General features: G+C 45.0%; 1 protein-coding gene across 3 annotated transcripts; it reads left to right on the top strand.

The window, feature by feature from the left end:
• The first annotated feature begins 49 nt into the window (after nucleotides 1-49).
• Nucleotides 50-13,553, top strand: rbm6 (RNA binding motif protein 6). 3 transcript variants are annotated; one of them, XM_076036952.1, is made up of 23 exons: nucleotides 50-179; nucleotides 815-881; nucleotides 1,497-2,976; nucleotides 3,065-3,154; nucleotides 3,272-3,341; nucleotides 4,232-4,305; nucleotides 6,866-6,940; nucleotides 7,533-7,818; nucleotides 7,906-8,063; nucleotides 8,174-8,274; nucleotides 8,370-8,439; nucleotides 8,543-8,609; nucleotides 8,683-8,726; nucleotides 8,820-8,832; nucleotides 9,232-9,329; nucleotides 10,145-10,474; nucleotides 10,571-10,720; nucleotides 10,861-10,926; nucleotides 11,855-12,079; nucleotides 12,535-12,609; nucleotides 12,694-12,791; nucleotides 12,887-12,938; nucleotides 13,041-13,553. In XM_076036952.1, exons 2-23 carry the CDS (start codon nucleotides 829-831, stop codon nucleotides 13,134-13,136), a joined length of 3,771 nt encoding a protein of 1,256 aa, XP_075893067.1. In that variant the 5' UTR covers nucleotides 50-179; nucleotides 815-828; the 3' UTR covers nucleotides 13,137-13,553. The 3 variants fall into 3 exon arrangements, with proteins under 3 accessions (XP_075893067.1, XP_075893066.1, XP_075893068.1); XM_076036951.1 differs by having other exon boundaries at nucleotides 8,820-8,934; XM_076036953.1 differs by lacking the exons at nucleotides 8,683-8,726; nucleotides 8,820-8,832.
• The last annotated feature ends 1,640 nt before the right edge of the window (nucleotides 13,554-15,193 follow it).

Genomic DNA, 15,193 nt, shown 5'->3' with positions numbered 1-15,193 from the left:
CAACGTCATACGTGATAGTTACATTTATTAGCCACTGAGTGGCAGTAAACTGCTCTGCGTAGCCCAGAATACAACAAAGAAGAAGACGGCGGTTTTTTTTTCTCCTCTCTCTCGCTTCACCGACGATTTGGCAGATACTTCGCTAACGATACGACAGTAAGGTCGCAAGAAACGAACGCGTAAGTCTAATCTTAAGTGTGAAATTGGTTCAATAAAGCAAAAAATATTGGTGCAGCTATGATGTTAATTGGACCTTAAACAACATTGCCTACTCGTAAGCTTGTGCAGCGAAACTGGCGACGTAAGATTTTAGCTAACTGAGTTAGCTCTGATTTGCCGTGTGCTTGCATCCGCTATAGCGTCCTATAATTGCTCAGTTCAAGCTTATATCATGGTTGTTATCTGTGGTGCACCATCGAGTGTTCTTATTAGTCTTGAATCACAACATTGTGTTCCCTTGATGTGGCCTGGATGCTGAGGGCCTTAGTGAGCGCCGCTATTCACAGGCCATCATTAGCAGTCACGCTATCGTTGTTATTTCCCCCCATTCATTTTCCTTACGTTTGCTGCTATTTTCAATTAATCGATTATTATTATACTTAGAATTTTATATTTATTAATACAAAATAACTTCGGTAATCTAGTCACGTTTCATGGATAAACGTCAAAATATGACAAATACCCATAGTTTTAGTTTGCTGTCGGTTCTTATTAGTTATCTTTGGGAAATGATCTCCAATATCATAGTTGCGTGCATGTCCAGTTTTTTGTTGTTTTGTTTTTGTTACGATGCAAATTTTAATTCATCCCACAGATAACTGATTTACAATGTGGAATGGGCCAGGACCTGGTCTAGGACCACGGGGAGGACCACCCTTCCGGTAAGCACGTTTATCATTCAAAACAAAATCAATGTAAAATTTAAGTTTTTAAAACTTTGAAAAATGAAGATGTTTATGAAAACAACTGCAGTCTTATTTTCCTTTGGTTTGCTCCTTATTCTTTGAGTAGTAGGGTAACAATTGCTGTGATACTATGTGTATGTTGTGCTACTTCTCAAGTCTGACTGACTGCCAAACAAATTCTAACTTGTGCCATTTTATTGACCATATGAGCATTAACAGAAACAATCTGCAAATAAACCATCCATTTCCATCACTGTGCTATCAGGCTGGAAAGTCTGCAGCTTGTCCTAGTTATCATAGGGCAAAGGTTGCATATGCCATAGACAGTGAGGGAATGGGATTATATTCAATCTCTGGAAAGTAGGTGGAAGCAATCCTGTTATTCTCTATTTTTAGTCACTGATTTTCTATACATTTAAGGTGAAAGGGATGGCAAAAAAAAAAAAAAAATCCCAGATTAACTGCAATTAAATTGTTTTGGGTTGCCATTAGTGTAACTTATTTGTTGCCCTTCCATCTACTTTTTTTTTTTTTTTTTTTTTTTTTTTTGTAAAACCAAATCACTAATCTTATGATGCTTGTGTATCCCAGTGGTGATCATCGTGGAGAGATGTTTGGCAGAGATCGTCCCATGCCTGAGTTCAGAGGTAGAGATGGCATGAACATGGGGCCTATGGGTCCTATGGGCCCAAGACCTCACGATCTTCCCCCTATGGACATGAGGCGAATGGACGGACCACCAATGAGGGGCCGTGATATGGACCCACGTGACATGCGAAATAGAGAGCCAAGCAGAGATTTCTTCAGACCTGGAGACGAACCAGACTTCAATCACAGACGACAGTACGAAACTAACATTGGAGACAAACGCATGAATTCTAGTAGCTTCCCGGGTCCTGGCAGGAACATGGCAGAAATGGGAGGAAGAGGAGGACAGCCACGAGAACCAAACAGCAGATTTATGGATAACAGAGACAGAGACTCATTGCATTTTAACATGCCACAGTTCCACAATGATCCCGGTATGGAGGGAAGAAGATTTGGTTTCCCTTTGGATGGTGGGGATCGAAAAGAATTTAGGAATATGCATGACAGGCCTCCTGCGGGAATGGGCGAGCCTGATCACTTTAATATGGACATGCCTCCACGTGAAAACAGAATGATGGACTTTGAAAGAAGAGGAGGGCCACCTTTCAACCCAAGAGGTGCATTTGATTCTGATACCGACTTCCGGAATCGTCATGGACCCTCGTCAGAGTTTAGCAGGAGGGATCGATCGCCCTTGAGATTTGGAAACCGTGACGCTCCGATGGACAGGGCAAGACCGGACACAACCTCAAACGTCGCTGGTCCGCAAAAATCTGAATTTATCGCCGCAAATCCACTCAGAGAAAGAGATTTTGAAGATTCAGCTGACAGTCCCCTTTCAGATTATCGCAGTGGTGAAGAAATGTCTCTCGCAGAGGAATGGAAGAATCGTCAGAAGGAGAAAAAAGCTTTCCTAAACATGGGTAAAAATATGGGAGGTCCAGCTGAACCCAACTTCTCTATGGGCTTTAGTAGAGACACAAATGTCAGAGATGTACCTTTTCAAAAAAGTGATAAGGCACCTCTGGAATTTCCAGGCAAAGAAGTGGGCTTTCCTCACGCAGAGCACTTTCCTGCCATGAATCTGCCACCCGTTGGCGGTGAAGGTCCTTCACTCGGCAAGGAGAAGAAGCGCTGGCTCGGAGAAGGCAACTCGCAGCATGGTCCGAATTCCTTGAGCCATGACGAAAGAGCCCCTTACCACAAGGAGAAGAACCAGCCTTTGCTTGAAACGCCGATGCCAGCTGATCGTTTGAAAGACATCCCTCACGGTCACCACGGACCTGCCAGGGTGAAGATGGGGCCCCACGGTGACTTTGAAAGCACCGCACAAGTGAAAGACCAAGACTACAGGGACATCGATTATAGGACGGGTACTGGGAGGACCTTCGACTACCACCACGACGTTCTTCAAGCCCCGGAGAAACTCGTCAAAGATTCCAAACCGATTGCACACACGAGGTTCAGTGACTCTGGTCCCCAGGTAGGTGCCTCACCGTGGTCGCGTCGGTGGCGTTTTAGTTTTGTCACGTGTCTTAACCCCGTATTCTATTAAAACGTTCCCGTGAAAGGATCAAGATTATAGAAGTGCACTGGTGGAGGACAAAGCTTCCAATACAATATCCATCATTGGTATTCCCAAGACTGCCACAATGGAGCAGGTAACCATAAATCTCCGAAGCATCTGCTTGGCTTGTAATGCACTCTCTAATGCGCTGAACAAACATCATAAATGTCTGCGGCACAACTCACTGTTTTTTTTGCGGCTGCCTTTCCAGATTCTTGGCGCCTTTGCGGATCCTAGCGGTGTTCCAATGCAGGGAATGAAAATCAAAAACGTTGTGCCAGGTAAGACTCGATCTTTCTTTCGTCCAGTGTTTGTTTGTTGTTTTTTTTGTTTTTTTTTGGGACATTCGATCGCTTACACGTCCCTCGACATTTCGCTTTACGCATTCGAGACTCGCATTATTTCTCCTGTGTCATCCTTTTGGTTGCCTTTTGTGGTGTGTGTGTGTGTGGTCTGAAGCCATTCAGTAAGGCAGGGTGGGATCTTTTTCCATCGTCTGTAATCACGCTGAAGACAAGGGGTACTATTACAGCTCTTCTACGTTGTTGGCAAGGTGATACACGTGTCTGACTCACAATCTGCGCGAGCAACTTTATTGTATTGTTCTCAAGGGACACTAAACAAAAACGATTGCAGTGAATAGATAAATAAATAAATCAACAATGTTGTGGAGGCGGCCTTGTTAGTGCTTTTGGTTCATCCAGAAAATCTCCACTGTCAAATGAAAGTTTTCCGACAGTGGATTTGGAGGATGGCAAGAAGCCTCTTTGTGAAGTTTATTTTGTCCTAAAGGCCAATGGGAGTTTTTTCCTTTTATAATTCAAAGTGTCCATAAAAAGAAATTTAAGTTGCCTTTCGTTAGTGGTCCGTGTCCATGGTGAGCACAGTGCATTTGTTGACTGCCAGTGGTCTGGATTATCGCTTTATCAGTGGGGCTTTATCAACGCTTTCCCGGCGTGTTCTGCTATGACGCCAGTCATCAGAAGAATTATTAAAGCTTTAAAAAAACAAAAAAAAAAAAACAATGTTCTTAAGAGACGGTAAGAAAACATTTTTCACCCTGATCTCGATGTATTAACGAACTGCTTTCTTTCTTTCTTTTTTTTTGAAGCGGGTGATTGTCTGGCATTGACTAACTAAAACCCATCTGTATTTTAAATGCTGTCCCCAGGTTACAGCTACGATACGGCCTATGTGGAGTTTTTAAACCTCGAGGATGCAGTCCGCTTCATGGAATCCAACAAGGTGGCCAATCCTCGGCTCTCTGGGAAGGCCGTCTCTCCTGTCAGGATTATGAGGGGTCGAGAGGGCTGTTGGTAGATGTGGGTGGGACAAAGGCTGGGAATGGGTTGCTACCACTTAGAGAGAAAAAAAAAATTGCACTGAAGGGTCAAATAAGATCAAACAGTAATTAATCCTCCTCACTTTTTCTCACAGCAACACTAGCATTGCTGGCTTCCTCCCCAGCGTTAAGCAAAGACAAATGTTTCACTGAAGCACCGTCAGTGCATTGAAATTCAAATCTTTTTTGTTCTTCCTTTTAACAAGCACTTCACGTGACGGCAGTCTGGACTATATTCCAATAACATATTCACAAAATCGGAAGAAAATTAAATGTTATTATACTCGGAACATCCACGTTGTCTCAGAAACCCAGGATAGATTTTATATCGACAATTATTCGTTAATTTAGTTCAAAAAGGAAATGGACCTTATTGACCACTGTGGAAGTTTCTTGAAAGATGGAAGAACAGACATTGACGTAGCAACATTGTGAAGTCTCACGTTCTTGCACATCTTTTCTGCAGCATGTGTCATGCTCAAGGAACATTCCGAGCTTCAAGGAATTGAACGACGAGCCGCCCGTAGCGAAAATGTCGCCAAATCCGCTGGCTATGATATTGTGTGACTTGACAGGTTATTCCCCACTGATTAACACCTGGTGTTAAGTTGTAGCTGGCGCCTACCAGTTCATTTAAAATCGAATTGAAGTACACCGTTTCTTAGTTTTGAACGCACGCTAGCGGTGGCTAGTCGACGGGCTTACGGGAAGATCGAGACAGCATGACCTACCGATATGTCCCAGACTTTGTGTCAGTTCAAAGACGAAATACATTAAGGTGGTCATCTTTTCATTTTTTTTTTTAAATTACCTGATTCACCAAATGGGTAAGAACTCAAAGTTGACCGGCAAAGTTTGATAATCTGGTATTTTGGAAAAAGCCGTTTTTGAAGCGTTTGTTGTCTTTTCCATTTTGTTTGAACAGATTGGTTTTGCTGCATAGTGATCATAGTAATCGGTTTCATGGCGCCAACCCATGTGTGAATAATCTGCCTCAAAGGGTTAAACTAGACGGTTTTGTTGTACTTTATTTGTTTCCACCGATGCGACTGGGCAGGTGGCATTTTGGTCTTGTTGCGATTTCACTAGTTCTTGCACACTTTACAACAGACACTCGGCCCTGGAGGATAAACCTTAATGACTTCAACTGTGGAAATAGCCCCTAGCCTTCACGCAGAGCCTTAACCAGGCCAAGACCGTGGGGATGCCTAGTGAAATGTGTCTGAAGTGCACCGGCACGGTTATTTCGAGAAGATGATTCATAACTATGTCATTCTCTTGACTTCTCTTCATCTCTCCCTTGACATCACATCTTCGGTTCCTAGTAAGCGATCAGGCTGTTGGAAGGACGGTCCTGCTTCTTGCTGGTGCATAGTTGTGGTGTTGTGCTCTTCTATCATCTGACTGTGCATGTCTCACTGGTGAAATTCTCTTGAACTCATCGATGGACCTGGAACACTGGCTGCTCCTTTCTGTATATTGCTTCAATAGACAAGCAGTTTTTTGGGTTGTTTTTTTTTCACGAGAATTCTTCAGTGACCCGATCCGATCGTATCACTAATCCGTGGAGCCTCTTGGTCGTGGCTCAATGTTGAAGTGTGTTGCTTTAAGTTGTGTGCTTTCTGGCATTTGGTGTCACGTGCTTAATTCCACATGAAGGGGGGGGCGGGACGGGACGGGACGGATTAAAAAGTCAATCTCGCAGCTGTTAGTGTGATTACTTATCAAGGATTTGAACAGCGGCGTTGAAGCAAATGATCGGTGGAAAGTGTCGCTCTCTCCCCCGGGTTTAATATAATGCTGTGTTGTTAATTATTATTTTTTTGAACGTTTTCAGTTGCTAATTGGTTTTTGTGTCCATTAAACTCTCTCGGGAAGCCACCTCTGTGCTGCACAATCAGAATGGCGGATGTTTTTGAAGCTCTGTAGCCTTCGGTTTTAAGCTATTTTTCATTCAAATTAAGGCCTGGATTTTTTTTTTTCTATTTTACACTTACTTGTTTTTTCCTTCCCCTGAATGGAGATCTTGGTTCTATTTCAACGCCAACAGTTTTGTTTTCGATTGTATTTCAAGTCGGCAGCAGCAGCGGTGTTGACGGCAGCTTGATTCTTTAGTCAGAAACGGAAGCATTTCTTTGGCTCAGCCTTTGGCGTCTTGGGATTCGATGATGACGCCTGCTTAAGTCTGCCCTTGTCTCTCTCTCTCTCTTTTTTTTATTTTTTTTATTTTTAAATAGACCTGTTCTGAGCAGAGTAGTATTCTCCAAACACCACGTTTTGTCACAGTCATCAGCTAAGCTCACAGCACAGAAGACTGCCTGTGCAAAAGCGTCAACCTCGCGTCCCTCGTTGAAGAGGGAGGCTGAACGTTCCACAGTGCATGTTTAGTGCCACTAGGCTGACACATGATACAAGCTGGCCGAGGTGCAGGATACTGATGGGAGGTTTCTGTTTTGCTCTCAGGGTTCCCTCAAGGTTGGCACTAGGACGACGTCAATGAGGTACATCCAGGCAGACGACTGTGGGAGAGGCTTTCACGTGAGTGTCGCACTGTCTCCTCGTTCCTTAACTGTATCGCTGTGTCGTGACCGTGTATGACAGAGGATTAAGGCCTCAAAAAGAAAAAAATATCACAGGAAGGAGATTTTTGTTCAAGTTTTCATTTCGAGTTTTAAGTTGAAATTTCGTGAATAAAGTCAAAAATTTCGTGAAGTCGACATAAAAAAAGACAAAATTTCGTGGGGAAAGTCTAAATTTCGTGAATAAAGTTGATGTTAAAAAAGACCAAATTTCGTGAATATAGTCGATGTAAAAAAGACAACATTTTGTGAACTGTTGACTTGAAAAAGACAAAAGTTTGTGAATAAAGTTGACGTAACAAAAGACAATTTTGTGAATAAAGTCTAAATTTAAGTTGACGTTAAAAACGATTAAATTTCGTGAATAAAGTCTACATTTTGTGATAAAAGTCGACGTAAAAAAAGACGAAATTTCAAGAATAAAGTCGACGTTAAAAAAAAAAGACGAAATTGCGTAAATAAAGTAGAAATTTTGTGTGAAACTCTTACTTTACAAAGTTGGACTCGCTTATTTAAACTTGCGCACATATATCCTCAACTCTGCATTTTAGGAAGCGGATCAGAAGGTACCACTACTCCAGGAGCCCCTGTTACCACCACCAGACCAACATGAGCCAAAGACCAACTCCAACGGTTCCGAAGCGAAAGGCTCCGTGGAGCCTCTGTCCCAGAGCCAGTGGCAGCGCAGCTCGGACTTGACCCCAGAGGCCTGGCAGCAGCAAGTGGACCTGCAGCTCAAACAGCAACAGAGCGAGCAGCAGGACGAGCCTTGGGCCAGCCACGGCCATCACCAACACGCTTCCCACAGACCTGAATCCATTTTCAAAGACAGTAAAAGTATGTCCACCCAGGTTCCCCCCCAAGCTCTCCTCTGTTGTCTGCGTTGTTTCAAATCACCAAAATGTCTGGGGTGTCTCCTTCCAGCCATGATATTAAAAAATGTGAAGGCCAACACTTCAGTGGATGCCATCCTGAAGGCCTTGGACCCCTTTGCGTATCTGGATGAAAGAAACGTCCGCTTGGTCAAAGCGAAGCCCCCAGGAGCCAAGTGCTTCTGCTTTGTTGACATGGACTCTCATGAGGTAACGAAAGCATAAAGGATGCACAACCCATGTGTTTTATCACATTCCCCCTGAAGTATTGGTGTCATTGTTCCTTCATTAAAGTAAGAGTTGTCTGCTTTCCTTTGCAGCAAGTGACCCGTCTGGTTGAACTCCTCACCAAACCCAAACCTCTTTTTATCGATGGAGTCAGAGTTTACGCTGAGGTGGCCAAACCCCTGAAGAATCCAAAGTAAGTTTTGTTTTCCCAACGGATTTAACCATCGGCGGTTGTCGAGGAGGCGCTCCTTTCCAGTTGATCCCCCCCGGTGATTGTGTCTGTTCCAGTTTCAGACGGGAGGGAGACGGACCCAATAGTTCCATGTTGGGTTACCCACCCGAGGCCAGCACGATGGGGGTGAGCTGCACTCGCCAAGCTGGGAGGTTTTCCAGAAAGGTTCTAAAAAATATATATATAAAAAAAAAAAGTAGAGATTGAAGTGTGGTGTTTGTCATTGCAGCCACAGCAGTACCCGCCCCATCCGCATTACTTGCCGCCACCTATTGGCGGCCCAGCAGGATTGCAAGGTAACTTGGACAGATTTTTGCTGTGGTTGAATCAGTGTTCTTTGCGTTGACTCACACGATGGTCTGATGGCAGATGGAAGTCATCCTGTTGTGCCGCCTGACTCAGGGATTGAACAGGTCAGTTGGAAGCAGGAACTGGTAAATATTTGAGTGTTAAACAAAGCGTCTGCAGGATGGCTAATGAACCGTATGTTGCCGTTGCTACTGTAGGGTGTCGGCTACGGTGAGGCTCCAGCTTTGGATCCGTCAATGCACCCCGGTGTCCCCCACATGCCCATAGATCCAGCCGGGATGTCGGCAGATGCATCACAGTCCTACGTTTACGGTGACTCTTGAGTGCCAATAACCAGAGTTTCAAAGCGCACTTCTCCTTGTTGATGATGATGATGATGATGATCAGCATTGCAAAATCCATGCTGGTGTTCGCACTGCTGATGACCGTCTTTATCCCAGAGATGGTTTATCATTTGTGCTTATTATTATAGCTATTTTTTTTTTTATCTCTTCATCATTATTTCTACAGTCCTATAAAGCTCTTACCATCAGTCACTTGTCAAAAATGTCTTCCTGTTAACACCTCAAGAAAACACTCTATTTATCGCACCTTTCATCTTATTGTCAGGCTCTGAGATTCCAGACATGAGCAGCTACCTGTACGACGCCACGTCAGGTTTCTACTATGACCCTGAGACGACACTCTACTATGACCCCAGCTCGAGGGTAAGTGTGGGAGAGGACTGCACTTGTTCCTTCTATCTACCAATGGGCTGCTGTCTCTGGCTTTCAGGTTCATTATAGTCTCACCAACTTAGTGGTAGAGTGTCCGCCCCGAGACTGGGAGGTTGTAGGCTCCATCCCCGTCATACCAAAGACTATAAATATGCTACCCGTTGCTTCTTCCCTCCACTCAGTATTCAGGGTTGGACCTCAGGGAGTTGGTTGGCAAACTGATTAGCGAGCACAGCATGGATCAAATGCAGAGGGCAGATTTCGCCCCCTCTGGGATGTGACAATCAGTGCGACTTTGACCTGAACAAACCGATGTCGTGTCTCCACGAAAACCGTAGGAGAGGAGACGGCAATTCTAACAAAAAACTGACCAACGGAATGACACTCGGTGTTATGGATTAGTTGTGCCGGTGTAGTGATTGCTGCGTGTGCTGCTTCCATCTGGTGTCTGTAAAAGTGACTTTTATTTGTAAACAATTATTTGTATACCTTTGTTAGTCACATTTTCTCGTCATCAGCCAGCTGAGAAATCAGTTTTTCAAATGTTTCAAAAATCAACTCATTCATTCATACATTCATTCATTTGTTTGACAACTGGTATTCGGCCTTAATCTTTCCTACCAGCTGCTTTGATGCTGGAGCCTAACGTTTTGTTTAGTTGTTGTCCCCCCCCCACCCCCCTCAGTCAGCTTGTAGACCACAACTATGCCTTCCAGAATTGGGTTGTTTTGGTTTCACGTCTCTCTCTCCCTCCCTCCCTCTCTCTCTCTGTCTCCCCCCCCCCCTCTCTTTTGTCCTCTTCACAGTATTTCTATAACTCTCAGACCCAAGACTACCTGTACTGGGACGCCGCGTCAAAGGCCTACATCCCAGTTCCTGCCGGAACCGCCATCGAGGGCCAGCCCATGACGGCTGAGGACCAGGCCATCCTGTCCAACCCTGCAGCGGACGCTCCCCTGGAGCTGAAGAAGCCCACGGCGCCTCCGCAGGCCACCGAGTTGCCGACCTCCGCCCTGGTTGCAGGCAGCGCTGCAGAGGCCGTCTACGCTCCGGGCGCAGCCTCCGAGAAGAGAGACGAGGACGACCCGTCGAAGAAAGACCGGGAAGACAAGCCAAAAAGCATCGCCGCCGTCAAAGTACGCCACAAAAAAATAGATCCCGTTGTGGGTTGTCGGTTAGAATTAATGCAAGCGGGAGACGTGACGCTCCTGAATGTGTTGACGTGTGTGTAGATCATGAAAGACATGGAGCGCTGGGCAAAGATCCAGAACCGTCAGAAGGACAGCGTCCGCGCTGCCTCGCCGGTCCTGAAGTTCGGATCGGACGACGAGCGGAAGCAGTCCAAGTCGGCTGACGCCGGCTTTGCCATCTTTGAGAGGAAGGTTAGCCAACCAGCAAAAAAACCTTTACATACACATCTGTTATATTGTTTTTCTCCCTGTCTGTACAATTAATGTGCATGCATACGTTTCAATAATTGATTTTGTCCTCGTTTCTTTTTTCTTTTTTTTCCTCCCCGTAGATTTCGGGTGCAGACGATCTGTTTAAGAAGCCTCTTGCACCCCCTAAGAAAGAAGAGAAGTCAAAGGTAGGAGCTGGATGGAGCACTGGCTGAGACTGCCACAGTAGCTGCTGTGCATCAGCCTTTTATTATTTGAATTTGCAACTGGTCTACAGCCCCCTTCAATCACACACACACACACACACACACGACCCTAAGAGGATTTTACGGCCCTTTTAGCCACGTCACTGTACTGTGTGAATGCAACTGAGACGGGTCGGGGGGGGGGGGATGAGTTGGTACAGCAACTAGCCGACGACGGAGGCAGCGTCACTGGTGCAGCAATGAGCCGCCTCGGTTGTATCTTGTTCAATCAACGAAGGCGTATCAGAGGCGGACCCACTGGCACCTCTGTGTATAAAATTCATAAATAGATGAATCAATAAACTTGTCGCGTGATCCCATCACAACATCTGGGATTGCACATCTGAACCAAGGCGTCGTCATCTTTAGCAGCGGATTTTTTTTTTGGGGGGGTGGTAAAAATACGAAACGTAGACAAAGGAAACCAGCCATCGTGGAGTGTGTTTGTCCGTGAGTCTCAGCTGATTGGGTGCGCGTGTAGCGGTGCGAGGGAACTAAAGCAAACAACCGTGCCCCGGCCAACATGAGATCATCCTCAGCATCGTCGTCCTCCATCATCAGGAGCGAGGAGAGCGCCGCAGCTGTTTACCGCCACCTCCTCATTATGCCGTCATCTGGCTCCGTCCAGTAAATGACGCCTGTCCTGAAGACGTTGCATCACCTGCTAACGTGCACCTAATATTGGCACGGCGTGTGTGTGTGTGTGTGTGTGTGTGTGTGTGTGTGTGTGTGTGTGTGTGTGTGTGTGTGTGTGTGTGTGTGTGTGTGTGTGTGTGTGTGTGTGTGTGTGTGTGTGTGTGTGTGTGTGTGTGTGTGTGTGCGTTTCACACAGTTCACTTAAAGACGTCAATTGTGTGGCCGCTTCTCCTAGCGTCCAATGGGCTCCCTGGGTCTGCTGGCGTCGGACTATGCGGCGGGAAGCGATGAAGAGGTGGAGGAAGAGCGGGAGGAGCCGACAAAAAGCACCAAGGACAGCCAGTCGGACAAGGACAGCAAGCTGACCGACTGGAAGAAGATGGCCTGCCTGCTCTGCAGGAGGCAGTTCCCCAACAAGGACGCCTTGATTCGCCACCAGCAGCTCTCCGACCTGCACAAAGTAGGCTCCCCTAACCGGTGGCTCTTTTAGGGATGAAAGTTAGCGATTAATTCATTATTCGTTGGTCGATTGACCTTACCAATTGGTGAACGATTGATAAGCAGCCATTTTTTCGGATAAATTTCACAATGAAAAAATGCGTAAGGAACACAATTAGCCCTTAAATAATGTTGAGGTCCAATGTGACTCATTTTTACATTTGACTTTAAGTTGACTTCTAATTTGTCACATTTCAACTTTTTTTTAATAATTTTTTTAAATAACTTGTTCTATGTATATTATGACCATCACAGTATCAACTGGTGAATTGCTCTTTCCTGCCACCACACTGTTATATTAACTACCTGTGTGAAAAAAAATGTTCAATTAATTGCGACTAATTTAATTGAATCGATTAAATTCTTAATCAACAATTAGTCGATAATTGTTAACATCCCTGTTGTCTTTCCCACCAGCAAAACATGGAGATCCATCTAAAGATCAAGAGGTCAAAGAAGGAGTTGGAAGCACTGGAAAGTCAGGAAAAAGAAGTGAGTGAATGTAAATTGAAGGGTTTAAATTCACCGAGGCAGTTTGCCGGGTGGCGATGGTTAAAGGTAATGTGTCTGTGACAGCTGAGCGCGAGAGAGAGTCCCAAGTCACCAGAACAGAAAAGAAGAAAACAGCACCACCAGCAGCCACAGGCTCACAACAGCTGGGCTGGAAGCTCCAGGTGAGAGCTCTTCAGGTGGCACTTTTTAATCGGATGCATTTAAATAATCATAAAAAAAAAAAAGAAATTCACCGGGCTTCATTTTCTCTTTCCAGGGAAACGCATAAAGTCAGCGAGAGGCCTGGTCTGGGAGCCGAACCCGTACAGGTAAGTTTCCATTCGTGGCTCGTGGTGGTTACTGGCACGAGTCACGGTGGGCTCAGTTTGAACTTGTTGCTTTTTTTTCTTTTCTTTTTTAATTCTTCGTAGCCGAGGAAAAAGAAGGAGCACGTCGTCTGGACCCACGCCACCTACAAAGAGGCTGTACGCAAGGCCATGTTCGCCCGCTTCAAGGAACTGGAGTGACCTCCCCGAGCACATCTGCACTTCAAAATGTGAATCGTTCATGCGAAACAGTCGGCGCAGTTCCGGATCCGCCTGCTTGTGGACCTCGTTGAAGTGTGGAGTCTGTTGTGACATTTAAAAAAAACAAACATTTTTTTTTATATAATTGAAATTAATTACTTCAAAGAAACTGTCACTAAGGGAATGTATTGATGTACAGTACGTGTAAATTGTTGCTTTTGCTCATGATATTTTGCTCAGCCTGTGTAGAAAAATCATGTAATATTGTCCCTTAAACTGTCTCACTGGGCCGCACTTATGCTCGGTTTTTTAAAAGACTTTCTACATTTTTGTTTCGTTGAAGGGATTGCTATTATCTGTATACCTTGTTTTTGTTTTGTTTGTTTTTTTTAAAGTAAAATATGTTTTGTGAAGTACTTGGAGATTCGTTTCTTCCACTGCTCCGCGTGTGAGCCGTGCTTGCAACTTCCACACACTAGGTGGCAGCAAGAGCAACGTCAAAACGGCCGCAGCAAATTCCCAGCGTCGGCGTTTGACCATCTTGGAGGAAAATAACAGGATAGGAGTGAAATTAGTGTAGACTGCCGGCAGTCCCATGCTGTTCTGCCTCTTACTGGAATATCCCCCAGTTGTCTGCCGCAGACTCAAGGTGCTCTGACCTTTTTGGTGATGGAAACTAGGCCCGCACCCTTTCTGCAGCTGTGCCTCGGTGACTTGAGAACTAGGTGTTGTAAGCTCGCTGACACGCGCGCTCCTCGGAGAGCAGTAACGGCAACACCGAGGAGCCTTGGGAACCTGCAATCAATGACAGGCGCAGGGGAGAGCAGAGAGCCAACACCTTGCTTTATGCAAGCTGCGGGAGTCGTCGCTCCGCCCTGGCCTCGCATTTTTGCTCTGCAACATGATGAGGAAATTAGAGCCTGAACAAATAAGGGTGCGCAAACGTGTTTCTGCATATTGCAGCGGCGTGTCCGATTACACAGGTGGTGACCGGGAAGGAGTTGTAGGGCAATAGACAATGTTAGTGGACCGAAGTGAGAGTTCAGGCAGCGATTAAGAGCAAAAGAAAAGGCAGCTTTCAAGTTCATATGACCTTAGTTCTGTGACCTTTGGACCATAAAACTTGTGTATTTAAGCATTATGAAAAAATACAAACAGGAAAATAAGCTAGTTGTGCTTTCAAAGCCCAAATTGAATCGAGTAACCTCTTAAATCTCCACTCGGGTGGTGTTGAGTTGGCCAACAATGTTGGTTGTGCATCACTGATCATGAACCCACCTCCTCTCACCAACATCTGCATGCCCCACAGATTCCTTCTGGGCTGATAACATTATTGTGCGTCTGAGCTATGGCCTACAGACCAGGCATGGGCAAACTACGGCCCTGGGGTCATATGTGGCCCGTTAAGCTAAGCTTTTTGATCCGGCCCGCTGAACTTAAAGAAATCATATTAATAGTAATTAAATGATAAAAATGGCTGTATTTCATCCATTTTTTGTTTCCTTATTTATTTATTTTTACTGTATTAAGAGTCATTTCAATAAAGAGCTAAATACCGTGGGGCTTCAGAGACGGATTTTTATTAGTTTTGTTGTTTTTGTTCATTTTCAGTATACATTAAAGCACATGTTTTCTACATATCCCATGATATTATATATATTTTTTCTCCTATGAGGTGAGTCACCAAAACACTGCATCCATCTGCTCCTGGCTTGGACCCTCTGTCAAATTTTAGAACCCATTATGGCCCATGAGTCAAAAGGTTTGTCCACCTATGCCCTAGATCAGGGGTGTCCAAACTTTTTTCAATGGGGGGCCAAAACAGATAATCTGAAAACACAGCGGAGATTGCAATTGTTCCGATCCAACAATCCCGCTCTAAGGGGATTTTCTAACAAATTTTTCCCATACTTCCACCGCAGCGAGACCAACGGGTGTTCAGACCCTGAGGTTTGCAGTGACTGTGAGTCATTAAAGTAACTTCTTTCATAAGTCAAGGGGTAGCTAATTGTCATTTTATAAGGATGTCTTGCAATAGATGAGTGGAATGAGTGGTT

Source organism: Nelusetta ayraudi, unplaced genomic scaffold, assembly GCF_046127955.1.
Source record: "Nelusetta ayraudi isolate G7.1 ecotype Tasmania unplaced genomic scaffold, CSIRO-AGI_Nayr_v1 ptg000050l, whole genome shotgun sequence".
NCBI classification, from domain to species: Eukaryota; Metazoa; Chordata; class Actinopteri; order Tetraodontiformes; family Monacanthidae; genus Nelusetta; species Nelusetta ayraudi.
This window is presented reverse-complemented; position numbering and strand designations above follow the sequence as displayed.